This window comes from Hyla sarda, chromosome 4 (assembly GCF_029499605.1).
Source record: "Hyla sarda isolate aHylSar1 chromosome 4, aHylSar1.hap1, whole genome shotgun sequence".
Lineage (NCBI taxonomy): Eukaryota > Metazoa > Chordata > Amphibia > Anura > Hylidae > Hyla > Hyla sarda.
This window is the reverse complement of record NC_079192.1, coordinates 156,269,780-156,296,399: the sequence shown is the minus strand read 5'-3', so window position 1 is coordinate 156,296,399 and position 26,620 is coordinate 156,269,780. Positions and strand designations below refer to the sequence as shown.

At 41.3% G+C, this 26,620-nt stretch overlaps 1 protein-coding gene across 9 annotated transcripts in view; it reads left to right on the top strand.

The window, feature by feature from the left end:
• Positions 1-26,620, top strand: part of THSD4 (thrombospondin type 1 domain containing 4) — an 874,264-nt gene that overhangs the window by 134,415 nt on the left and 713,229 nt on the right. For 6 of the 9 annotated variants that reach the window (XM_056572467.1, XM_056572461.1, XM_056572466.1 and 3 more), the window contains 2 exons: positions 10,347-10,470; positions 17,718-17,787. In XM_056572467.1, coding sequence (XP_056428442.1) covers positions 10,442-10,470; positions 17,718-17,787 — 99 coding nt within the window. In that variant the 5' untranslated portion in view covers positions 10,347-10,441. Of the gene's footprint in view, positions 1-727; positions 886-1,274; positions 1,312-10,346; positions 10,471-17,717; positions 17,788-26,620 lie in introns of those variants that run through there. The other 3 variants (XM_056572469.1, XM_056572462.1, XM_056572472.1) reach the window with 3 other exon arrangements.

Here is a 26,620-nt window from a genome sequence, read left to right as displayed (position 1 = left end):
TCAATGGAGAATGGCTGACTCTACGTTCCCACAGAGTTTAGTTTTATTTATGTACTTTTCTGTTACTACCATTACATATAGTGCTATGAACTTCTTTTGGGCAGGTTATGTGCCAAAATACAATTTAGCACGGAATTTTGATATATAATCATGCTAAAAAAAAAAAAAAAAAAGAAAAAAAAAAAGAGTCCCCATTGCAAACAGGTGTTTTTAGGCTGCGGAGTTACAGATTTTTGCTGTAGCCTCAAAACCTTTAAAATAAGGCAAACAATTTTTAAAACAAAAAGGACCCAAAAGCAGCACGGTCTCTGCCCCATTTATGGTATATAGAGCTCCTGAAGAGAACCCGTGCTTTACTTTGCTCTCTCTCTGCAGCTTCATAGACCAGTGTTTCCAAACTGTGTGCCTCCAGCTGTTGCAAAACTACAACTCCCAGCATGTCCGGACAGCCAAAGGCTGTCCGGGCATGCTGGGAGTTGTAGTTTTGCAACAGCTGGAGGCACATGGTTTGGAAAATACTGCCATAGACAATATACTGTATTGAGCTGCGGAACGCATGTTTAAAGGGGTATTCCAGGAAAAACTTTTTTTTTTCTTTTTTTTTTTTTTTTAGGATCAACTGGCTCCAAAAAGTTAAACAGATTTGTAAATGACTTCTATTAAAAAAATCTTAATCCTTCCAATAATTATCAGCTACTGAAGTTGAGTTGTTCTTTTCTGTCTGGCAACAGTGCTCTCTGCTGACATCTCTGCTTGTCTCAGGAACTGCACAGAGCAGAATAGGTTTGCTATGGGGATTTGCTTCTACTCTGGACAGTTCCCGAGACACGTGTCATCAGAGAGCACTTAGACAGAAAAGAACAACTCAACTTCAGCAGCTCATAAGTACTGAAAGGATTAAGATTTTTTAATAGAAGTCATTTACAAATCTGTTTAACTTTCTGGAACCAGTTGAGATACAAAAAAAATTTTTTTTTCCCTGGATAACCCCTTTAAGTTGTTCTAATTGATGCAATGGAATTTGGGCCCTGCTGTGGAGATCACATATGCCCATATACCTGGCGTCCTGGTAGAAGTCTTATAAAGATAGGGGGAGATTTACCAAAACCTGTGCAGAGGAAATGTTGCTGAGTTGCCCATAGCAACCAATCAGATTGCTTCTTTCATTTTTCAGAGGCCTTGTTAAAAATGAAAGAAGCAATCTGATTGGTTGCTATGGGCAACTCAGCAACTTTTCCTCTGGACAGGTTTTAATAAATCTAATACATAGTATGCTTGTTATGCTTAGTACTGGGTATTGCTTAGTTCCAGGTAAAGTGGACTTTATATAAAGTCCCCTGTAATTTAATTATGACTAATATTTTCCAAGGCGATAACAATGAAATCCGACTTCTACCATCATTTCCTCTCAGTTGGGTTAAATAGTGTTTTTCATGAATATGAAGTAATTTGTACATTATTAAAATGATTTACCAACCTGCTGATACGTAATAAATACTTTCCTTGTTACAGCAAGGACATTGGCAGCAGAAGGAAAGCGATACATATTTGTACTGTAATGAAAAGGTACAGCTCTTTTTGCCTGACTGGAAGAGCCCCAGTACACTGACACTTCACATTACTTTTTGATGCAGTTATAGGGAATAGAACAACATATTTCATTTCATTTAAAATCAGCTCCCTATCTGTCTCCAGGTTGGGTGTGGTTCTGCAGCTCAGTTCTATTAAAGTCAATGGAACCAAGTTGTAAAACCACACACAGCCTGAGGACAGAAGTAGAGCTGCTTTTCAAAGAAATTAGCTCTGTTTTTCTGTTCCTGGATGACCCCATTAATATTATATCAGCCTGTGTTCTACCATACTGTATGTTTTATTAGAGCTTGCCGTACCTTGCACCCTATGTTGACAATACAGACGTGTTTGGGGTTATCAGCAATCTCGGGTGCTGCTTGGTGGATTATATATTTGGCATATTTGAGGGTCTTATTAAAGGGGTTATCCACCATAAGGTGATTTTAGCACCTACCTGCCGGACAGTAACCGACATGCTTAGGAAGAATCTGCACTTGTCTTTGGGAGTTGTGAGATTACCATAATACTGTGCCTAGCTTTTTGTGAACTGGTATTTCATGTTTGAGTTTTCTTCTTTTGCCTACAAATCCCATCATTCCATTTTCCTCCCTCCCACACATCAGCCACCCCACCCATTGAAACATAAATTAGCTGCATCAATTCAAAAGACCTGTGGTTTTCAATCAGGGTGCCTATAGCTGTTGCATTAGTTGCAGATTGATCTCTCTCCCACCAAGCGATCCCTCCACCCATTGAAGCAGACAGGCTCCCTGTCATCAGCTGAGTAGTGAGTGAGGTCTCGGCTGCATTGCAAGCTGGGAAAAAACTGAGACAGCAGTCATTTTGTATGCTGGTAAAAATAAATATTGGGGTGAAAATCACAGAAGAATTGTGAGAAATACATAAACAAGGTGTATACCGGCACCAATACACTGTTTTTTAAATCTTTGCTGTAATCAGCTCTCTGAATTTCTCACACCTGGGCATCAAAACCCCCTTCGGCCACAACTTCAGTAGTGATCACCGCTTGAAACAGTAACAATAGACTTCACTTAAATGTAGAAGGAGAAAAGGAGCACATATCAGGAATGTTGAATGCCATGTTCACATTTATTTCTTCAGTTTGGGGTAAAACTGTGTGGGGAAGAGGGGAGAATGGATGACTGCTTCGGAGGAACTACGGGCAATGGTCCGTGTCACGCTGGTCCGCGCTTCATCTGATCTGTTTTACCCCAAACTGAAGAAATAAATGTGAACACTGCATTCAACATTCCTGGTATGTGCTCCTTTTCTCCTTCTACATTTAAGTGAAGAATTGGGAGAAAACCGTCACATACAGGTACAGATACTATATTATGAACTACACTAACTTTACAGCCCCTGTAGCATAGTCAAATCAAAAAAATTCCTGGACTACCCCTTTAATAACGCTTCAATCCAATACTTTCAGGTTTAGGTATGAAACAAGATATGCAATAAAACAGTCTAGTATAGTGGGAGAGATTTACCAACATTGTAGTAAAATAATTTTATTACATGGAGCATATTGCCCTAACTTTATCAAAAATGCACAACCTCCCCTGGCTGGTGTACTTTACAGAAGAACTTTCAACCCATGTGAAAGTTAAAGGGGTACTCCGGCGCTAATACATCTTACCCCCTATCCAAAGGATAGGGATAAGATGCCTGATCGCGGGGGTCCCGCCTCTGGGGACCCCCGTGATCTTCCACACCGCACCCCGTTAGAATCAGCCCCCGGAGCGGCGGGACCCCCGCGATCAGGCATCTTATCCCCTATGCTTTGGATAGGGGATAAGATGTCTTAGCGCCGGAGTACCCCTTTAACTAATGGTACAGGTTGGGGCTGCTCGATTTGGGAAAAATGTCATGTTGCGATTATGGAGGTATATTGCAATTTTGATATGTGATATATTAAACAAATGGTGAAATCCACACTATTTCATGTCCTATCCCCCCATATCATCTTCATCCCCCCCCCCATTTCAAGTCCATCCCCTCATTCCATAACCATGCCCCAATTTCATGTTTATCTTCCCATTTCATGTTTATCCACCCTTTTTACATTCCCCATTTCACCTCCCTCCCCATTTCATATCCATCCCCCTTAATATGTTACCATTTGCTTACCTAGCCTTGGTCCCCAGTAGACCTGCCACTGATCTCGTTCTCCTTTGTGCAGTCCCAATGTCTTTCTGTGTTTCCTTCTTTAGAGACAAGAAGCTGGTTGCAGGACCTTCCCACTCAGCCAATCACTGGCCGAGACAGGACACTGCTGCATTCAGTGATTGGCTGTACAGGAAGGTCCTACAGCAAGCTGCTAGTCTCTGAAGAAGAAAACACAGAAGACATCGGGACCTCACAGGGAGAACAGGATCATAGGCAGACCTATGGGGAAACAGAGCAAGATAAGCATCAGGTTTTGTATGTTTCTGGGGCCGGTCCGCTGCTGAAATTCAAATGAAAGGTAATAATTGCAGGATTTTGCTGGCACGTAATTGCACAAGGCTTTATTGTTATAAATTGTACAGCCCTAGAACATGATAATACGTTTGCTACATTCAAGACATGATTGATTAAGGTGCATAAAGTGTCTAAATTAGGCATACCATGTTTTCCATTTTTTTGTGTCATTTGTGGTAGGTTCTGGGATCTTTGCTTAGTAAACCTTTCCCCAATAGTGAGAGCCATGGTTTGGTTTAAAAACAGCAGCCCGGGGATTACAGGCTGTTGTTTACTGCATTATGTGTTGTGATAATGGGCTCAAGGCAACAGATACCAGCCTATGTCATATACCAGCCCATGTGTGATGATGGGTCCTGTAGGAAACTGTGGGGAGTCTGAATTCCAGTAATAGTGAAATGTTTCCACTGCTGAAGTCACTGTTCCTTCTGTTTATGCAGTTCTCAAATATATTCTTGAAATTAGCCCAAAATCAAGCTATGCTTTAAAACTGGGCACCTGGTATTCTTTTCATTCTATTGGACCTGTATAGTGCTGTAAAAAGTGTTCTCCTCCTGATGTTGTTAAAAATTATTCTCATGATTTCTTATAACAGAAGGTAAATGCATAACAGTTTTTAGAATTATTACATGATATATTTTTATGTACTTAGTATAAAAATGTATTTATTACTTTTAGCTATATGAATTTTAGACTGCTCTTACACGTGACAGTAAGAATCCGATGTGTAAATCATTGCAGCCGGTACCTGAACTTGCTTCTGCCTAAAGTGTCAAAGGATTTTGTGCCTTTATTTATTTATTTTATTTATTTATTTATTTTTTGTGCAGTTTGCAACACATTTTGTTAGAGTGGCACACACCATATGTGTCAATTTTTTTTTAAATAAAATATGATTTAGTTTACACCAGGTTTTGCCTTAGTAATGGGGATGGGGCTTAAATGTGCTAAGCAGAGGCGGCTCTAGACTTTATGAAGGCCTTAGGCTAAATGTGTAGGTAAGTGTGTTGGGAGAAATGGTAGAAGGATTGGGTGGTGGTGGTGTTTAGGTAGTTCTCATCTATTTAGTAGAGGAAATCCCCCAGTATGTAGGTACACAGGTAGTAAATCCCCCCAGTAGGTAGATACACAGCATGGAAATTCCTGGCTAGTTGGGTAAATAGGCAGGGAATCCCCCCCCCCCTAGTAGATAGGTAGGGAATTCCCCCCAGACCTTCTCTGCTCTCACACCAAGGCCTCTTCATCTTCCAGTCTTGACTTCTGGAGTGGCACAGCACTCACAATATTCAATAAATGTGGCTTTGACCGCTCAGTTTCTCTTCCCAGCTGCCTTCACATGCAAACAGCTGCTCCCTGTGGACGCACACCCTGCTCCTCACTCAGAGCCCCATAACCCAGCTAGCATTTACACTGTGTGCTACTTCGCCGCCATCCCCTTTAGGGGACCCATTTTCACCGGTCTTACCAGGTGACAGAGGTGGGAGCATCCCCCTTGAGGATGGCGGCAAAATAAGAAGAAGAGCAGAGATTCTGCCACCCATGCTTATTTAAAAAGGTAGTCAGCTGCTCTTGTACAATACTGATATTTTAATATATATCGGGAGGAGGCGAGATAGGCAGCTACGAGGCCCCTGCAAGTGACCTTAGGCAGTCGCCTAACTAGCCTAATGGTAGAGCCGGCTCTGTTGCTAAAAAAAAGAGATAATGGGGGAGATAATAAATAAACTGGCTAATTCTTAGACAGTCTAGTTTTAGACTAAGCAGTCTTAGATTGCACCAGATTTTTTAGTGGCACGAAACAAAAGTAACATTTTGTTTAAAAATGTAGCGTAATGGCGTGTACCACTTTCTAATAAAATGTTTGCAAAATAAAATAACAATTACATTAAATGCTTTTACTATGCTTCCTAATATGTGCCAAAATTCTGGCATTACCTAAGCCAACTAAGGGCCGATACAGACAGCGTAAAATGTTGATTGTTGATCTCTGCCAAAGTTCTACTGCCATTTAAAAAATAAAAAATAAAAAAAATACTTTTGACAACCCCAGAAAACCCCACCAATTCACTGGTGCAGTGCCAACACCGTACATGCACTTATCACAAAAGCAGCTAACACAAATCAAGAAAGTTCTTATTGTTGTAATTAAATAATATAACTTACTGCAAGCAACTTAATTACCATCTCACTATTGAGAGCAATGTAAGATGGTCTGTAGAGGTTTGCCACTCCTGACTCTAGGTCACTTTTTTTCATACGAAATATTTGTATAGCTTTAATGGTGTTAAATATATATCCAAACACAGACACATGTGCCTGTCATATTTAGTATATTCATAAAACTTGGAGTCACTTGTCATAAATATACTAAAATTGGATTTATTTTTTTGTGCACAAATACAATAAACCAAGCAATATTCAAAATGAAAAACAATGGGACCAAATATCTTTATATGCTGACGATATGTTGTGTTTTTGGAGGACCTAAAGTGGGCTTTACCTCAAGTAATGGAGATAATTTGTGAGTTCGATTCCTTCTCAGGGTTGGCAAGTAATTGAATCCAATGGGTTTTGTTAACGATCGGAAATAGTATTGTCCTACCTCCTTGGTATCTTAAAGTTTTGAAAAAAGGTGTATATTGCAGCTACCTGTGTATTAAAGGGGTATTCCACGAATTATTTTTATTTGACTTTTCTACAGGGGCTATAAAGTTAGTGTAGTTCATAATATAGTGTCTGTACCTGTGTGTGACTGTGGTCTCGCAATTCTTCTGTGATTTCTGTCAGTATTTATTTTTAACAGCATACAAAATTACTCAGGTCTTAAATTTTCCCATGTTGCAGTGTGGCCGAGACATGACATAGTCAGACTAGTCAGATGACAGGGAGCCTGTCCTGCTTCAATGGGTGCAGCGACTGCTGGGTGGGAGAAAGATAATTCAGCACCAAATTGTATTTTTGTAACAGCTGTAGGCACACTGGTCTTTTGAATGGAATGCAGCTCAATTGTGTTTCAATGGGTGGGGTGGCTGATGTGTGAGCACTGTTGCCAGACAGAAAAGAAAAACTCAACTTCAGTAGCTGATAATTATCAATTAATTTAATTAATTAATTTAATAGAAGTAATTTACAAATCTGTTTAACTTTCTGGAGCCAGTTTATATATATATATATATATATATATATATATATATATATATATATATATAGATATATATATATATATATATATATATATATATATATATATATATATATATAAATAAAGTTTTTTTCCTGGAATACCTCTTTAAAATGGTTTACAGCTACTCCGATAACCTCAGAGACATGAGCATCCTAAGGTTGGATATGACAAACACATAGATGCAGCTCCTCTTACAATATGGATGTAACAAAAATAAATCCTGTCATGTCTCATTGGCTGCTCTATGGAGCAAAAAAGATCTAGGAGTGTGACAGCAAAAATCATAAGTATGTTTTTATTGTTTGATTCTTAACTCAAGATTTTCTAAACCAAATGTTACTCTGCACTTTCCTGTGGCATCCATGCAGGATAGTGTTCTTGAAGCAGACAAGAATGCTATAGTAACTATGTTGCCCAAGGGTTGCCATAAAAATGGAGACAGCTCTGCATAACTTTCCCTGCTAATTGAACTGTCTGTATCCCCATTAGAATCTCTACAAAGAATATTTAACGTAAAGCAGGTGGTCTATGTCCAGTATTATGTTTTATGAGTTCAAATGACAATGCACATCTTTTGGAGAAAGAACAATAGGGCACTTCTTCTGGCATTGCTCCCCAGCTGTCCATCCTCCATACAATAGTAAAGAGAAGTCCAGTTTTGCTCACAACCTTTTTGTTGGCACACAGCTGAGCCTTGCTGGCTGCCAAGATAAAAATAAACAAAAATATTTAGAAAAATGCTCTGGTTTTCCCCATTCATCCAAGGAACCATTGTTCATACACTGAAAAAAATGGACACAAGCCAGTTGTCCACAATATTGTTTTTTTCTTATGGTTGTTGTAATGGAACAGTAAGAAAAATTTCACTAAATCTAGAAATCAAATGATTTTTGCCAAATATTATAGCAAGAAGCATATGCCAAAATGGTCTGATCTCTTTTCCTAATATGGATGCCAATGTTACCACTGACGTAATGTACATACTTCTCTTGCTGTAGATGAAAGAATAAAGCCTTTTCCACAGAGGGCCTTTCTAATATTATTTTTCTATTGATTAAATAATGAAATCAGATATGTGGATGATGTGGGAAACCTACTTTGTGGCAATGAGGCAAGATAGAGGAACAATTTTGCTTTTTTGGAGGAGATTGGCAGCTTACTTGTTCAGCCTGTACATCATATACTGTATATACATGCTGATTATAAAAAAAATAATTAACCCTGCACTATGACATGTGAATAGAAGTATCACTCGCTGCCTTGGCTGATCAATAACACAGGACTTCAAATTGGTCACAACAAGGCCGATCAGTCATCCACTGGATTGTTCATATGAACCATCCCACCAACAACATGACATAGTGGCCAGTGATGAACTTAATTAGGCCAGTCATACCCAATAGCCAATCAAGGCCGAAAACCCAAACATGGCCAGTCACATTTTTGGCTGATTAAAGTGAGCTGTTGGGTAAACAATATTTCATATATATTTTTCAAACAATGATCAGATGCCACTGATTACCACCTTTTGAACCAAAATTTATTGGTTCATTAGTGCAGTAGGTATTTATTATAAACCTCCCCATGGATTACATGGCTATCTAATGCTGTGTTATTGTTGTGTGTTAATTTTACAGTACATTACCAGAGCAATCATATTTTGCTTATATAGTGCCTTCATAAAGAGCCAAGCAATGCCCAGATTTTTATGATTATCCATAGTTATGCAGTACTTACATAATTCCATTCTCACTCTGTAATACTGTGCTCATATAGGGGGACATATATCAGTGTTGGTGAGAGGTAGTGTAGATTTTACCCCTGTTTGCTTAGTGTTTTTTTTATTTTTATTTTTACACAGTTTTGCAAAATTTACCAAAATGGTGCACAGGACTTGATAGATTTTGTACAATGATAGAAACCAGTGAGCTGCAGAGCTAGGTTTAAGCTTTGTTCTCTGGCATCTGACACATTTGTCCTATTAGGTGGTGTAGGTTTGCACAAAAAAAGTAGGCTTTGCACAAAAGTTGTGCGCAATTTTTTTTTTTGCCCCACATGATAACTTCAATTCCACTACATAAAGTACTCCACGGTGCCCCAAACAATACACTGTGATAGAGCATTTTTCAAACTAAAGAACGCACAGAAAAGCCACAAAAAACAGCAACTGCGCCAAATTTTGCACCTAAAATAAACAAGAAAAAAAGGTGTACTACCAATGATAAATGTCCCCCATAGAGCATAACAGTGGCCAGAGTGCATAACTTTGCCCTTGAATACATAGTTAAAAAAAAAAAAAAAAAGCTCTGCATGTTCAGAACATTTTTAAAGGTTTTTAAAAAATCCCAGTCTAGGGGTAGTATGGGCCAAACTCATCCAAAGGATAGGGGATAAGATGCCTGATCGCGGGGGTCTCGCCGCTGGGGACCCCCGTGATCTTGCACGCCGCACCCCGTTTAAAATCAGTCCCCGAAGCGTGTTCGCTCCGGGTCTGATTACTGTCGATCACGGGGCAGGAGCGTTGTGACGTCAAGGCTCTGCCCTGTGTGACGTCACAACGCTCCGACCCCGTGATCGACAGTAATCAGACCAGGAGCAAACAAGCTCCGGGGACTGATTTTAAACGGGGTGCGGCGTGCAAGATCATGCCGCATACGGCATAAGATGTCTAAGAGCCGGAGTACCCCTTTAAGGCATTGTGCATGTAGGACAAAACAACCTTTAAACTTTTGTATTAGTACTGTATACTGTTCACTTCTTGTTGAAGCTGCTGCTGTCACCCTCCTGGCTCACTGGCAGTATGATTGAACCAGTCTCTGACTACCAATAAGAGAGAAGCCAGCAGCAGCTATAGCATCCATTTCCTCTTGTCTTCACATTGTTTGGGGATACTTTACTGATATTTTGCCCAAGTGGTCATACAGTACCCAAATAATGCCCGGTGTGTGTTATATTTTGCCTATATGAAAAGTTAATGATGAAGATCCACCTTTCTCTATCCACCATTGGTGAACACTCTATTTTATTTGACATACGTTAAGGATAACTGAGCACGTGATTGACTTCTTTGAAATGAAAATACTATATAGCCGTTTGTTTTTTGTTTCAGGTTGGAATTTTTTTTCCATTATCAGAGATCAAGGCTACACAACCGCCCTTCAGGAAGCTTGTTCACGCTTCAGTGAATCTTCATTTCCTAGGAACATGGTCGACCATTTGATCGTATCTTTACGGTAAGTTGTTCATCATTATTGCTGTAGATTTCAGAACCCTAAAGTGTTGTTTACAAATGCACAATGCATGACTTCCAATGTATTTAACACGTCACAAAAAATATAAAGAAGCTTGTATGTGACCTGAGCTGCTTTTAGCTTTATTCGTGTGTACAATGAACATATATTAGTTTAGATTGCATTGTAGAGTAGTTATTCCTAACAAGGACATATTTTTAATGTGCCAGGTTTGTAAAGGTTATGTTTACCTTTTGAGCACCATTTTACAAAATATATACCGTATTTTTCGCCCTATAGGACGCACCGGCATATAAGAGGCACCCAATTTTAAAGGTTCAAAATCTAGAAAAAAAAGATTCAGACCCCAACAGTGATCTTCAACAAAGCGGACCTCCAGATGTTGCAAAACTACAACTCTCAGCATGCCCGGACAGCCGTTGGCTGTCCGGGCATGCTGGGAGTTGTAGTTTTGCAACATCTGGAGGTCCGCAGGTTGAAGACCACTGGTATAGGAGGTAATACTGACGTGTCCCCGCCACTCCGGACCCATCATCGCTGCCCTGGATGTCGCTCCATCGCTGTCGCCACGTCCCCGTGGTGTCCCCGATGCTCCGGACGTCTTCTTCCCCGGGGTCCATGCTCGCCATCACCGTCATCATGTCGCTACGCACACCGCTCCTATTGGATGACGGGACGGCGTGCGCAACGACGTGATGACGTCAAAGGAGAGCGTCGGCCATGCAGGGGATCCCGGCACGGAGCAGATACTGAGGAGGCATGTAAGGTCCATCCCGGTGTCCTGTAAGCTGTTCAGGACACCGCGATTTCACCACGGCGGTCCCGAACAGCCCGACTGAACAGCTGGGTTAGTGTTACTTTCGCTTCAGACGCGGCGGTCAACTTTGATCGCCGCGTCTGAAGGGTTAATACAGGGCATCACCGCGATAGGTGATGTCCTGTATTAGCCATGGGTCCTGGCCGTTGATGGCCGCAGGGACTGACCCGATAGGTGTGTATTCGCCGTATAAGACGCACCAACTTCCCCCCCCAGTTTTGGAGAAGAAAAAGTGCGTCTTATATGGCGAAAAATACGGTATATTCTGTATCAATATCGGTAATGATATTAAAACAATCTGCCTATAATTCTGGTTCGTCATTGTGCCGCCAAAATGGCTTCGACTGAAGTTGTGGAATAAGAGTCAGTTTTGGGTAGTCATGTAGGGGAGATTTATCAAAACCTGTGTAAAGCAAGAGTGGTGCAGTTACCCATAGCAACCAATCAGATTGCTTCTTTCATTTTTAAAGAGGCCTGTGAAAAATGAAAGAAGCAATCTGATTGGTTGCTATGGGCAACTGCACCGCTCTTCCTCTACACTGGTTTTGATAAATCTCCCCTATAGAGTAGAAATGTGTCAACTCCAAATGGGACATTTTCACATACAGGATCTGTTGCTGATTTGATGCTGCAAATACCAATATGACTAAATGATTGAACACAGCATCAAATCTGCAACAGATCCTGCACATGTAAATATATCTGTATGGGAATGTGGGAATGTTTAGAAATGTACAGTAAGTTTGTTATTATACATGAGCTTAAAGTTTGGCTTACTGACTTTAGCTCTGACCCAGTAAGGCATTCCACCATTATGTATAATATCCTGTTGTGGTAGGGGTAAAATAGGTAAAAAAGCAGTATAATGTGCCTTCTCAAAAAATGTTGTTCAGGAATGGTTTTAGCTCTTGACCTCCAAATTCCCAAGTTCTCAATCTAATTCAGCATCTATAGGATGTGCTGGAAATAAGTGTATCCAAGGAGAAACAGAATGGAACATAAAGGATCTGATTCTGTGTTGGTGCCAGATACTGTAGAGCACCTTCAGAGGTCTTGTAAAGTTCTTTTCCCAGCAGGTCAAAGCTGTTTTGGTGACACAAGGGGCACCTATACAACATAGGTTTATACGATTATTAATGATGCATGTGCTTTATATATTTTGTGAGTTAGATAGAGTAAGAATTTATCATGTGCCAGTTTACATGGTGGATTAGGTTAAAAACTGGTCACAACTAGCTTTATTGTCTTAACACACAGTAAACCAGTTTTACAATAAGGTGCTAAAATAAACCCTAGGCCATCTAGCCTCTAAACACACAGAGTGCCTTACTATGAGACCATCACCTACTACCTAGAATATTAAGTTAAAGGGGTTCTCCGGTGCTTACACATCTTTTCCCCTATCCAAAGGATAGGGGATAAGATGCCTGATCGCGGGAGTCCCGCCGCTGGGGACCCCCGGGATCTTGCACGCGGCACCCCATTTGTAATCAGTCCCCTGAGCGTGTTCCCTCCGGGTCTGATTACAGGCGACCACCGGGCCGACGGCGTGTGACTTCACGCCTCCGCCCCCGTGTGACATCACTCTCCGCATCTCAATGCAAGCCTACGGGAGGGGGCGTGATAGCTGTCACTCCCCCTCCCGTAGGCTTGCATTGAGGGGCAGAGCATGACATCACACAGGGGCGGAGGCGTGACGTCACACGCCGCCGGCCCGGTGGTCGCCTGTAATCAGACCCGGAGCGAACACGCTCCGGGGACTGATTACAAATGGGGTGCCACGTGCAAGATCCCGGGGGTCCCCAGCGGCGGGACTCCCGTGATCAGGCATCTTTTCCCCTATCCTTTGGATAGGGGAAAAGATGTGTAAGCACCGGAGAACCCCTTTAAGTTCATTCCATCATCATAGTTGTGACTTCGCACAGCCTTTCCTTCCCTATACTGGGAGCGTCGCCTAAAAGACTCACACCTTATATGAAGGAGCTCTCCCAGGCAACTCTAAGTGAGCCTTGCTAGCTCCACCCTCAAACTGAGTGGGTGAATGGGAACTAGGTTGCGCTCCATCACAGTACACACACATTTTATGAGACACTGTTCTGATCACGATCGTGACCTCTACGGGCAGACTTAAGCTAGACCCTTTTTCTGCTTGGGTTGCATTTTTTTTCATTTTTTATCAACCTGTTTACACACTGCATTTACCTGCAGATGGTGTTGTGATTATAGACATGGGTTAACGTCATGTCAGGTATGTTACATCAATGTCACCATCCAACTGTTCTGTGTCTACTGATGCACTTTCCATTTTAAGGCAGTTGAGCAGCATATTCTGTAAAGGGCTTTTCCTCAGAACAGGCAATATGGTTATCTTGGATATTTTCTCCCTTCCACAACTGCAAAACACAAGGGAAGTCTCTGCCAATGTTCTTCACATTTCTCAAATTCATGCTTTACAGTCACAAACAAGTTTTAAAAGAAATCAGCATGGTCCTCTCAGCCTTCTGACCCTTCTTAATAAACTGCAGTATGTTGACAGTTATTGGCGACAATCCACTTCAACCAACAGTGGGATTCCATCCACCAACAGTTCACATGTTTTATTTTGCAAGTTCTCTGGCCTTGAGACCAGATTACAATCAAGTGCTCATCCCCTTGTCAAGGGAGATGCAAAAGTAACTAAGAAGTGTCTAAAACATATTGTGGCACTCGACTCTGGGTCTAATAAGATTTATTGGCATTAACTGCATTTTAGGAGATAGCCGTTTCACAGCTTAGCACAGGGGTAGGTCACCTGCGGTGCTGTGCCAAAATTTTTTATAAAGTCGATTGGTGTGCCGGAAATATGGGTGTAAAGAAAAAAGAGGACAAAAGGATGCGCTCCCTTGTGTGATACCCAGATAAAATTTGGTAACGCTCACTGTAAATTAGTGCTTACCAGATACGGTTGTACTCCGTCCAATTACAACCATGGAAGAGAGTGTGTTTGTAATAAGGTCTCAGCAGCTGCTCCGCTTCACATAGCCACAAATGCAATACAAATGTCCTCCAAACAGGCAGAGATCATGAAGGCGCTGGAGATCAGATAAAATGCAGCTTTTCTTTATTCCCACAATGCAACGCGTTTCGCAGATGAAACGGAACTTCCGCAAAACACGTTGCATTGTGGAAATAAAGAAAAGCTGCATTTTATCTGATCTTCAGCGCCTTCATGATCTCTGCCTGTTTGGAGGAAATTTGTATTGCATCTGTGGAAATATGGGTGTGGCTTTATTATGGGTGTGGCTTACTGTGGGGATGTGGTTTATTTAATTTTTTTTCTGAATGTTTCCAATATATTGTCCTCTCTGTAAGGAGCCTACAGTGAGGACAATACAAAGGGAGGGGATTGCTCAAAACAGCCACTAAAGTATTTGTTTAGCATAGATAACAATTTTAATTCAGACTTCAGGATCAGACCCCACTATGACACAAACCCTAGAATCAGACCCCAGTATCACTGCCCTACATAATATAGACCACAGAATCAGATCACACTATAATACAGACCCCAGAATAATATCCCTCCATAATACAGACCCCAGAATCATACCGCACCATAATGCAGACCCCAGAATCAGACTCCACTATAATTCAGATCCCAGAATCAGACTCCAGTATTACCGCCCTACATAATATAGACCCCAGAATCACCACCCACCATAATACAGACCCCAGAATCAGTCCCCACCATAATAGAGACACCAGAATCACCACCCACCATAATACAGACCCCAGAATCAATTCCCACTATAATACAGACCCCAGAATCAGACTCCACTATAATATAGACCTTTAGAATGAGACCCCATCATAATAAAGACCCCAGAATCAGACCCCACCACAATACAGACCCCAGAATCAGACCCCACCATAATACAGACACCAGAATCAGACCCCATCATAATGCAAACCCCAGAATCAGACCCCACCATAATTCAGACCCCACCATAATACAAACCCCAGAATCAGACTCCAATATAATACAGACCCCAGAATCACCACCCAACATAATACAGACTACGGAATCACCACCCACCATAATACAGACCCCAGAATCAGTCCCCACCACAATAAAGACTCCAAATCAGACCCCACCACAATGCCTACCCCTGAATCACCCCCCCCTATGCGTAATACAGACCCCTAAATCACCGCCCTGCATAATCTGTAGATGACGCACTGTTATTGGGATTTGTAGGTGATACACTCTTATAGGGGGATCTGTGGATGACACACTTATGAGGGGGATCTCTGGATGACGCACTTGTGGGGGATAATGGTGATCTTAAGATGATACACTTAAGTGGGATATGTAAATGACACTGTTATGGGGATTCCTTAGACAGCACACTTATGGGGGATCTGTGAATGACACACTGTTATTGGGATTTGTAGGTGATACACTCTTATAGGGGGATCTGTGGATGACACACTTGTGGGGAATAATGGGAGAGAATGGGGATCTATCAGGGGTCAAGTCCTGGAAAAGAAAGTGTGGGAACCCTTCCACATAAGGGCTTGTCCTGCAGGACTCCTGCTAATTGGAATGGTGTTCCTGCTGTGGAAAAAGTGCAGGAACTCATTTCCCACGTGTTCCTGCAGGACTTGAGCTCTGGGATCTATAGACTGACAGAGACCAAAGCCCGTCTCTGGAACAGGAAAGCTGCTGTCAGAGCCAGGAGCTGAGCAGAGTGTATTCCACAGAAACATACAGGCGACTTACTGGTTTGTAGCAGTGACCCATGACCTCCTCTAGACACCTTACTACCCACGGTACAGAGCGATCCTCCCCTCCCATCCTGCTGACAGAGAGAATAGCACAGCAGATGATTAAGGTGACAGGAAAAGAGAGAGAACTCTCTTTCTGAAGATGTTCCTGGCGGGGAAGGGGAGGGACACATCATCCCATGTCCCTGGCCGGATCTTTTTGCAGCCATGGCTGTTTTAAAGTGACAGTGTCTCAGGACTGCCCCCAGGTCAGCACTCACTTGTGTCCCACTCAAAAGCTCCCTGCGTGCCATTAGTGGCACGTGTGCCAGGGGTTGCCGACCCCTGGCTTAGCACTACTTCATCATGTCGAACTTAAACATTTCCCTCCTCTATTTAAATATGCTTTACAAAGAAGAATAAAGTCCAACAAAACTAATCTAAAACATAAATAGAATGGTTTACCACTTGGGTCCCTATTTTAGGGTTTGCAGGGGGCCCCAGCGGTTGTACCTCCTGCGATTAGTGTTTCTCCCCTGACCTTTGGATAGAGGATAACTTTAAAAGATTGTAGACCCGGTTAAAATATATTATACATTCCCTTTTTCACAAAATCTGCTACTATGGGTTATCTCTATATGCTGAAAATATATGCTAGACAGTCAGACATTTTGGATACATGGATGTTACATTAACCCTCTATCCCCAACCACAGGCAGAACTGTTTAAATGTTGCTGTCAGCTTTGACTGTGTCATTTAAACAGGTTAATATCCAGCAACGGAGATAGTTCTGTGCTGACCATTAGCAGCGGCTGTCAGCTCCTAAAGTAGCCAGCAGCTGCCTGGTATGTTATACAAATGCCTTCATGATACACATTTTAAAATCTGCTTCTTTTAACACAGCCATATGGTTAAAGGGGTACTCCACTCCCCAGTGTTTGGAACATTTGGTTCTGAACGCTGGTCGCATCTTTGGGGGTAATCACGGCCCCTCGTGATGTCACACTCCGCCCCTCGTGATGTCACGCCCCGACCCTCAATATGAGTCAATGGGAGAGTGCATGACTAAATGTTCCAAACGCTGGGGAGTGGAGTACCCCTTTAAATTATAACATTGTGTCTGCATGCCATCACCACCAGAGGGGGGCTAACTTTTAGCATTCAAATAGTTGGTGTATGAAGTGAGAATTATATTATTTAATGCTATTTTTGTGTGAATATAGGCACGGAGTTCGTTTCTCAGTATCAGAACAAAAAGCTATAACGAAATGTTATGAAAAAATTACCTCAACATGTTGGTTTCTGAAAAAAAATATATATTTTTTTTTAAACATGAAGATTGACATCTCTATTATCTGCATTGCGCTGTATTCTCCACCCTGTAAACATATTTATATTTCACTGCCATAAATGGAGGGAAGCCTCACTCAGTTTAATAACAGGTTCACTGAGCTCTACATGACCCCATTGTGGAAAGGAATATGTTTTTGTGAATTAATGAAGCAAATGTTTCCCTTTTTACTTATGTGTGTGTACACTGGAGGGAGACGTCATTTTTTAGGAATGCGGCATCTGTAATCACTAGTCAATGTGCTGGTATGCAGCTGGAATGCTGGAGTGAATATTAAGTTATCTTTACATTACCGGCTCTGTTTTTCTTTGCAGATTGGTCAGCTCCATAGTATTGTTCGCAGTTCAGCTGGTTTTCTCACAGCTGTCAGTTGACCACAGAAAGGTAAGAAATCTCCGCTGTTCGCTCGCTAATGTAATTTTCTGTCTCCAGTGGTAAAAGGTTGAACAAAGCTCGTCTTTAACTCATATGTTTCCATTTGGAGAAAAATCACGTGCCCTTTATTGATTAAACCTACATATTTATACTGTGAGTGGCCGAGGTTTCACGGGAGTCAATAAATCAAGAGACTACTGTTATTTTCTCCCATTACTGATGGCTCCTAATTTAACAAAATTTTCTCTGTGGTTTAAAATAAGCTCTTTATGTACATTTCCCAGGAACATTGACTTTAAGCCCCCTTCTTTATTGTAGAGTTATAGTGAGGTTCTGTTATAAAAAGTTTTCCATCATGTTGAAGTTTGGGTAAAAAACATAAAATAAAAATTAATCTTGATTGAAATGTTAAAGGAGTCATTAATGGACATATTTGTTATAATGTAACCAGGGGCGGACTGACCGGCCGGTCCATTTGGACATGGTTCGAGGGCCCGGCTGGTAAAGGGCCCAACGCAGCTGCTACTGGGGATCCAGAACACTTGTCCCGGATCCCCAGGCTTACATTGCTTTCAGATGTGTGTTGGACCTTCCTTTTCCTGATGTAAATGCAGGGATGAAGGGTCACTGACTTTTGGCTCCGCCCCCCAGCACAGGAAGAGCATGGAGGCCGAGAGCTGACAGGCCTCCTAGGAATGCTACAGAACAGCCTTTCTTTTGAGGATGCCGGTGTGTCCTATCTCTATCTCTGACTAGCATTGTAATCTATGGCTGGGTGATGTGTAACGTAGCAGGCCAGTGGAGTCACTTTCCCTCCTCCAGGTTGCAAATAGTTCCTATTACCAGAATAATTTTTTGTGAAAAATTGCGGCAAACATGGTGCGGTTTTACCGCGATTTCGAAAAATCGCGGTGAAACCGCACCATTTATGCAGCAATTTTTCACAAAATTAATCTGGTAAAGCCATCTGTTGGCATCCTGGAGGAGGGAAAGTGACCCCACTGGTGCACCCTCGGCTAATGCTGGACACCTTGATCAGGCTGATGTCTGGCATTAACCCTTTAGATGCCGCTATCAAAATGAATGGCGGTGTCTAACATTGTTAAAATAGCTATGCTATATAGTACATCATTGTTCAGTGTTTGCAAACAATAGGTTACATGTGACAGTTCCCTATAGGGACTAAAAATTGTGAATTTTTTTTTTATAAATGTGAATAGGCAAACTCACCCCTTTTCAATAATTTTTTTTTTTTTACTGGAATATTGTAAACAAAAATAGACATGTTTGGCACCACCACATGGAAAAATGTCTGAACTATATAACCTTACTGAAACCGCACAGTGAGCGACCTAAACATCAAAAATACTGTACAAAAGTCTAGAATTGATTAGTTTTGGTCACTTCATATAACGTCATGTGTAAAAATGAATAAAACTCGATCAAAAAGTCCCATCTAAACAAAATTTTGATCCCAAGAAAAACTACAGGTCATGCTCGTACATCCCAATATATAGAATAATAAGAGTTAGGCTGGGTTAACATATATCAGACGTCCAGACTAGTTTCCCTCTGGTGTGCACCAGATCCAGCGGAACCAGTGAACAGAGCTCCAATCACTATAATGAATATAGCCTAAAGCTGTTTATATATAAAAGAAAATACACACATATGTATATTTGTGTGTGTGTGTGTATATATAATATATATTTATTTTTATTTTGTGTGTAGAAGTGATGGAATAGGGCGTTGAGTCTCGCAGGGGGCCCTTGCTTTATTTGGTCCGGGGGCCCTGAGTGTTGTCAGTCCGCCCCTGAATGTAACCATACTTGTTTCCTCTTTGTGGCCCCTTCCTGCAGTTTCTTATTGAGGCCACTACAACTCAAATGTAGTATCACTTGCTGGCCATTCAAGTGAATTAACAACCATGTAATACATGGACGGCGTGAATTCTATACTGAGGTAGCTGTTTTGGTTCATAGGGATGGGTCCTGAACAGGGAGCTGCCATTATGAAATCCTAATGCTCTTATAAGATATACAGTATACAGATATACAGTATAGAAAGAGATTGTCTACATAGAGTTACATAGAGTTATGTCTAAAGTGCAGATATAGCTTATCGTCAATGGTCTTGTGAGATGGTCTTGACTGGGTAGATTTCTTTACAACACAAACATTTTTGTGCTTTTTAATGATACAAATGCAATAAGGGATCAAGGAAATTATTAAACAAGATATCTGCTGCCACCCGCAAACCAGTACTACAAAAATACAGTCATGGCCGTAAATGTTGGCACCCCTTAAACTTTTAAAGAAAGTTATGTATTTCTCACAAAAAACGATTGCACTAACACATGGTTTGCTATACAAATGTTAATTCCCTTTGTGTGTTTTTTGAACTAAACCAAAAAAGGGAGGAAAAAAAGCAAATTGGACATAATGTCACACCAAACCCAAAAAATGGGCTGGACAAAATTATTGGCACCCTTTTAAAATTGTGGAAAAATAAGATTGTTTCAAGCATGTGATGCTCCTTTAAACTCATCTGGGGCAAGTAACAGGTTTGGGCAATATAAAAATCACACCTGAAAGCAGATAAAAAGGAGAGAAGTTCACTTAATCTTTGCATTGTGTGTCTGTGTGTGCCACACTAAGCATGGACAACAGAAAGAGAAGAGAACTGTCTGAGGACTTGAGAACCAAAATTGTAGAAAAATATCAACAATCTCAAGGTTACAAGTCCATCTCCAGAGATCTAGATTTGCCTTTGTCAACAGTGCACAACATTATCAAGAAGTTTGCAATCCATGGCATTGTAGCTAATCTCCCTGGGCGTGGACAGAAGAGAAAAATTGATGAAAGGTGTCAACGCAGGATAGAGTGGATAATGGATAAGCAGCTCCAAAAAAGTTCCAAAGATATTCAATCTGTCCTGCAGGCTCTGTGAACATCAGTGTCAACGCGAACTATCTGTCGACATTCTGGGAGACCAAGATAGAGCTTTTTGGTAAAGCACATCATTCTACTGTTTACCGAAAATGGAATGAGGCCTACAAAGAAAAGAACACAGTACCTACAGTGAAATATGGTGGAGGTTCAGTTATCTTTTGGGGTTGCTTTGCAGCCTCTGGCACTGGCCGCCTTGAATGTGTGCAAGGCATCATGAAATCTGAGGATTACCGACAGATTTTGGGTCGCACTGTACAGCCCAGTGTCAGAAAGCTGGGTTTGCATCCGAGATCTTGGGTTTTACAGCAGGACAATGACCCCAAACATATGTAAAAAAGCACCCAGAAATGGATGGCAACAAATCACTGGAGAGTTCTGAAGTGGCCAGCAATGAGTCCAGATCTAAATCCCATTGAACACCTGTGGAGAGATCTTAAAGGAAATCTGTCATCAGAATCACCCGCACTAAACCTGTTACACAGGCTTGTAGTGCGGGTGATCCTGATTAAAACACTTCTTACCTCATAAAAAACTTTGCAGAGGTTTGCCAGATATCTTCATTTTTAGTTATATGGTATTCCCAGGCTTGGGGCTCAGTGGGAGGTCCGCAGCATCAGCGCGGACTCGCTTACGTCATTTTCGCCGGGCGGAGCGGCCACCCGGCTCATGAATATTCATGGCTGCCTCATCGCAGTCTTCCTCCTGGTGTAGGTCATGTTGGTAGCGCCGTGCATGCGCCGCGCGCCGTACACCCGTAAGCGGCATTCTCCTGCATATCTATATATGCAGGAGAACACTGCTTCCGGGTGTATGGCGCGTGGCGCATGCGCGGCGCTACCTACCTGACCTACAGCGGGAGGAAGACTGCGATGAGGCAGCCATGAATATTCATGAGCCGGGCAGCCGCTCCGCCTGGCGATAATGACGTAAGCGAGTCCGCGCTGATGCTGCGGACCTCCCGCATAGCCCCAAGCCTGGGAATACCATATAGCTAAAAATGAAGATATCTGGTGAACTGCTGCACAGTTTTTAATGAGGTAAGAAGCGTTATAATCAGGATCACCCGCACTACAAGCCTTTAAAATTTCCTTTAAAATTGCTGTTGGGAAAAGTCGCCCTTCCAATAAGAGAGACCTGGAGCAGTTTGCAAAGGAAGAGTGGTCCAACATTCCGGCTGAGAGGTGTAAGAAGCTTATTGATGGTTATAGGAAGCCACTGATTTGAGTAATTTTTTCCAAAGGGTGTGCAACCAAGTATTAAGCTAAGGGTGCCAATAATTTTTTCCAGCCAATTTTTGGAGTTTGGTGTGACATTATGTCCAATTAGCTTTTTTTTCCTCCCTTTTTTGGTTTAGTTCCAATACACATGTGTAAACCAAAACATAAACATGTTTATAGCAAAATATGTGTTACTGCAGTCCTTTTTCTATGAGAAATACTTTGTACAAAGTAAAATCAATCTTCCATCACACTACTTAAAGCATAAGTCCAAAGTTGTGAGACTGCATGATCTTTAGCTTCAGCATTTGAACACCCTGGCCATGTTAGGCGCAACAGTTGCCGAATCAACCATTCTACACTCTGTAAAGTTCTGTGCACGAGTCCTGTTTATCAGAAAAGGGTTTGTGCAAGGAACTTAAATGAATGAGGTACAGTTGCCTTTGCAACAGGACTGAAGATTGTGTGGGCTCACAACTTTGGACTTATGTTTTAATACTTGAATAGAGAAGTTGGAGGTGACTCTCCCTAAGTGTAAACAACTGTAAGCACTAATCTTGAAGATGCATGGACCCACAGGCTGCCCCCCTCCCCCTTCTGTTAGATATGCATATAAGATGTCCAAACGAATGTCTAGTCATCAAAGATAACATCAGAAAATATTTTTCTGTCTGTCATGTGAATGTGTATATGTACTGTACACCTGACTGCTGAGTTTTTGCTTTTGAGCCATGACTGCACTCTAGCCATTATTAGCCATCTATTAGCCATATATTAGAGAAAATGTTATTTAGAACTGGAATATCTAACCTAATAAGACCATAAATTGCACAGAGTATGGTCTTGGGCTTTCAACCTAAAACCTTGTAAGTGTACAGTACAGTACAAGCAGGAGAAGGTCGAGTCCTCGGCCATCAGCTGTCACATAGTCGCTGGTATCCCACAGCATGGCAGAGCATCTGAATGTTAGCAAATCCAGATCCGCCTCTGTCAGTGACTACGGTGGGCTGTTTTTCCATGTAACTAGAGTAAAATAATTGCAACTAATTTGATCAGATGTGCCATATTTAGGCTATTCTTGTTCATACCAACAATGAAGAGAAATTTGTAAGAAGGAAATAAATGTCTACATCTTTTATTAGTATAATTCCTTGAATAACATTGTGCATAATATGTGCGCCAGTTTTACTACAAAAATAATAGCTACACCAGGTTTCGTAAATGACCTGTGAATCTTTATCTGACATTGTATCAGTGAACATACCTTCTTCCTTTTTGTTTTAAAGCCAACCGTTTTTTTTCTCCCTGAAGGTATTAAAGACTTCTGACTAAAGTCTTGCCAAGTTGCTATCTTTTGAAGTGTTGTTTATAAAAGAAATGGCACAGGTGTAAACAGGTGTTGTATGGGAACGAGAACAGTGTAGATAGGAGTAAAATGGTTGTATGCCTGATATATTTTCCCAGTCTTAAAATATTTAGACATCACCGCCTTGTAATGTAGAAGGGTAAGAGGTTGGTATATTAACTGGTGTGCTTCATGATGTTGTGTTATGCATTAGTGCTAAGGATCAATGTGTCCTTATCTTCCATTCACTATCTTGGAAAATGATTGCTTGCAGGACCACTTTTTATGGCAGTGTTGATGGTTGTTTCAATACATTTGTAGTTATTTTAAACTAAAGGTTTACCTTCTTTTTTGACTTTGGCTTTAGATACAGAAGTTGACTGGGAACAATGCGGCTAATAAGGCGAGATAACGATAACTAATAGGCAAGTGTGTGGGGGGTGTTAAGTGTGGTAACAACAAAATTGAAACAGCGTTGGAATCAGGCCAAGTGAGGCTACAAAATGATATTAAAAAAACTTGACATTTTTATACTGACCATATGATCTCTATAATAATTGAAGTCAGGAGTTTTTTTTTCAGTCCCCTTGTTACCAGTGTATAAAATCCAGCACCTACCAATGCAGTTTGAGAGAGAATGGGTTACTGAAATCAAGCATGGTACAGTAGTAGGATGCCACCATTGCAACAAGTCAGTTCATGAAATTGATCTTGCACCTGTGCGTAGTTTTGAAGAATAGAAGCATTTAGGAACTACAGCAACGCACCCATGAGGGAGAGACCAAGCAACGTTACTGAGTGGGGTGGCTGAATGTTGTCACATAGGGTATAACTCAGTAACCATAGAATTTCATACTTGATCTGGTTTTAATATCGAGCTGTGCGAAAGAAGCTTCATGACATGGGTTTCCATGGCTGAGCAGCTGTATGCAAGCCTTGAATCACCAAACACCAATGAAAGGCATCTAAAGTGGTCTGAACTCTGGAGCATTGTAACCATGCTCTGTGTAGTGATGAATCACACTTCTCTATTTGGCAGTCTAATGGATAAGTCTATGTTTGGCAAATGCCAGGAGAACATTACCTACCTGACTGCAATATGCCAGCTGATAATACTATGGGGTTTATTTTCCTGGGTTGGTCTAGACCCCCTTAGTTCCATTGAAGTGACAATGTATATATTAATGCTTTAGCAAATATTTCATAATCCTATGATGTTTGCTTAACTCCGTTATTGCTAATATAACACATCTGGCTTTGCTCTTTCCAACTTCTTGACCACATCCAGTGGTTGCAAGTAGGTTACTGTAGAGATAGGTGCAGGTCCCAAAGGTATGATCAGCAACTATGAGACCTTTCTGGGATATATTGTGGACATTCCATAAATATCCAAATGGAAATAACCCAGTAATAGGGTTTTCTGCCTTTTCCAAATGAAAGCGAGCAGTGGGGAGGAGCATTACATGAAAATCTTATCTTAAAATTTCCCACAATTTCAGAAAGCAGTGTTCGAGTAAGAGGGGTTGGATTGATAATCTCTCCACAGTGAGGGGACATCCTCTAAAGATTATATTGGAAATCACTTTGATATTGGAGAGTGATACTGTACTATATTGGTATTATCAAAAATAAGCATAAGCAGATATTAATATAACATTGTGGGATATAGTCCCAACTTTCATGAATTATGTTGGCTAAAATTAAATTTCCCTTTCTGCCTAGATGCATTAACAATTTCCGTTCCAGATTACGCAGTTGTGCAGTGGTGGGGTGCATTTTTCAATCCTCCTCCATTAAGTGTAGCCACATGGGATATCAAAAATTGTGTTTCAGATTTTTGTGCTGACAAGAACATCTGCATGACTTTCAACATAGCCAATGTTCTGATGCAACTAATAGTCTACAGGTTCATAGAATATTATCCATTGACCTTGAAATAGCACTGATCCTTCTGACCCCTCTCCTCCCCTGATGCATGATTACCTCACCTGGTGATTTCCAGAAAGGTCTGTTATGGGTTAACACACTTGTTTTAGGGTCATGTTTTACCTTATTAAATGGGGAATAGAATATAATAAACTGTAATTTCATCACTATGGCTGGAAAGAGTTTGTTATAATTAACTGATATCTTAATCCTTTTAATCTCCGCAGGGACTGAATTCAGCCTTAATGTAGAATGCTGAGTCTGCTTTTTTCTAATTGTGTATTAAGATTCATAGGTTTCTCTTTATACTACAAAATATTCTCACATGTAATTCTATGGTTTAATGCAATATTTTCATTTAATAACTGTATGCCGATCAGCCATAACATTAAAACCACTGAAGTGAATGACGTTAATAACAGTGAAACTTCTAAAATGGTACAATACGTGTGTGTGTATGTGTATATATATATCTGTTTGTTGGTTCCGTTATGTTCCTGACTTGTCTCCCGACATGTATAGTTGGTTTGTTTTGTTTGACTCGCACGCCCATGCACTTAAGTGCAAGGAAGGGTCCGGCTCCAAGTTGTCGATCCATCATTTAAGGGGATGGGCAAGTAGACAGGGAGAGTGGTTTATAGAGAGAACTTTAGGGCTCACTTCTCCCTGCCTCCCCCCGTTCATGACACTGTCCCCTCGTCTTGATTGATGGCTCGCATCACTGCTCTGCCCCCTAAGCAGACGGAGCAGAGTGGTGACGCGAGCTGTCAATCAAGACAAGGGGACGGTACCACGGCCGGAGAAACGGGTGCTGGTAAGTAGAAGTCCTTGCCCAGGGGACTACTTGCAGGTGGCCAGGGGACTTTATAACTTAATGTCTTAACCATCCCTGGTGTCAAAAACATCCCCCAGGGATGGTGAAGATAATGATTTTAGCATATATAGCGCGTTGTCAAGCGTTATATATGCTAAAACCTTCTGATTGGCTCTTCCCTTTAAGTTTTGGTTATAGACTTGGATTTATCTGTTTCTCAGGGATTTATTGCATGAGCAGACACACCAATCCCCTCCTACCACCACAAGGAGGGACACATCCCCTTCCCCATAGAGGATTTCTAACACTGTAAGCTAAAGAAAAGAGGCATTTTTATAATTATTATAGGAGATAGAGGCATACAAATTAGAGGTACATGGCCAGGATTAGGTACTGAGTAACATTCATTTTTTATTTTTTTTGGTGGGATCTGACAGGTATGCTTTAACTGTGCGGCCATTTAAATTCATGATTTTAAAACGCACATTCCCTGTTTACACAAGGTGATGTGCGGCCAACAACTCTCTTGTTGGCTGAATGCTGGCCCCCTATAACAAAGACACATTCGCCTCATAATTTGCCTCTTACA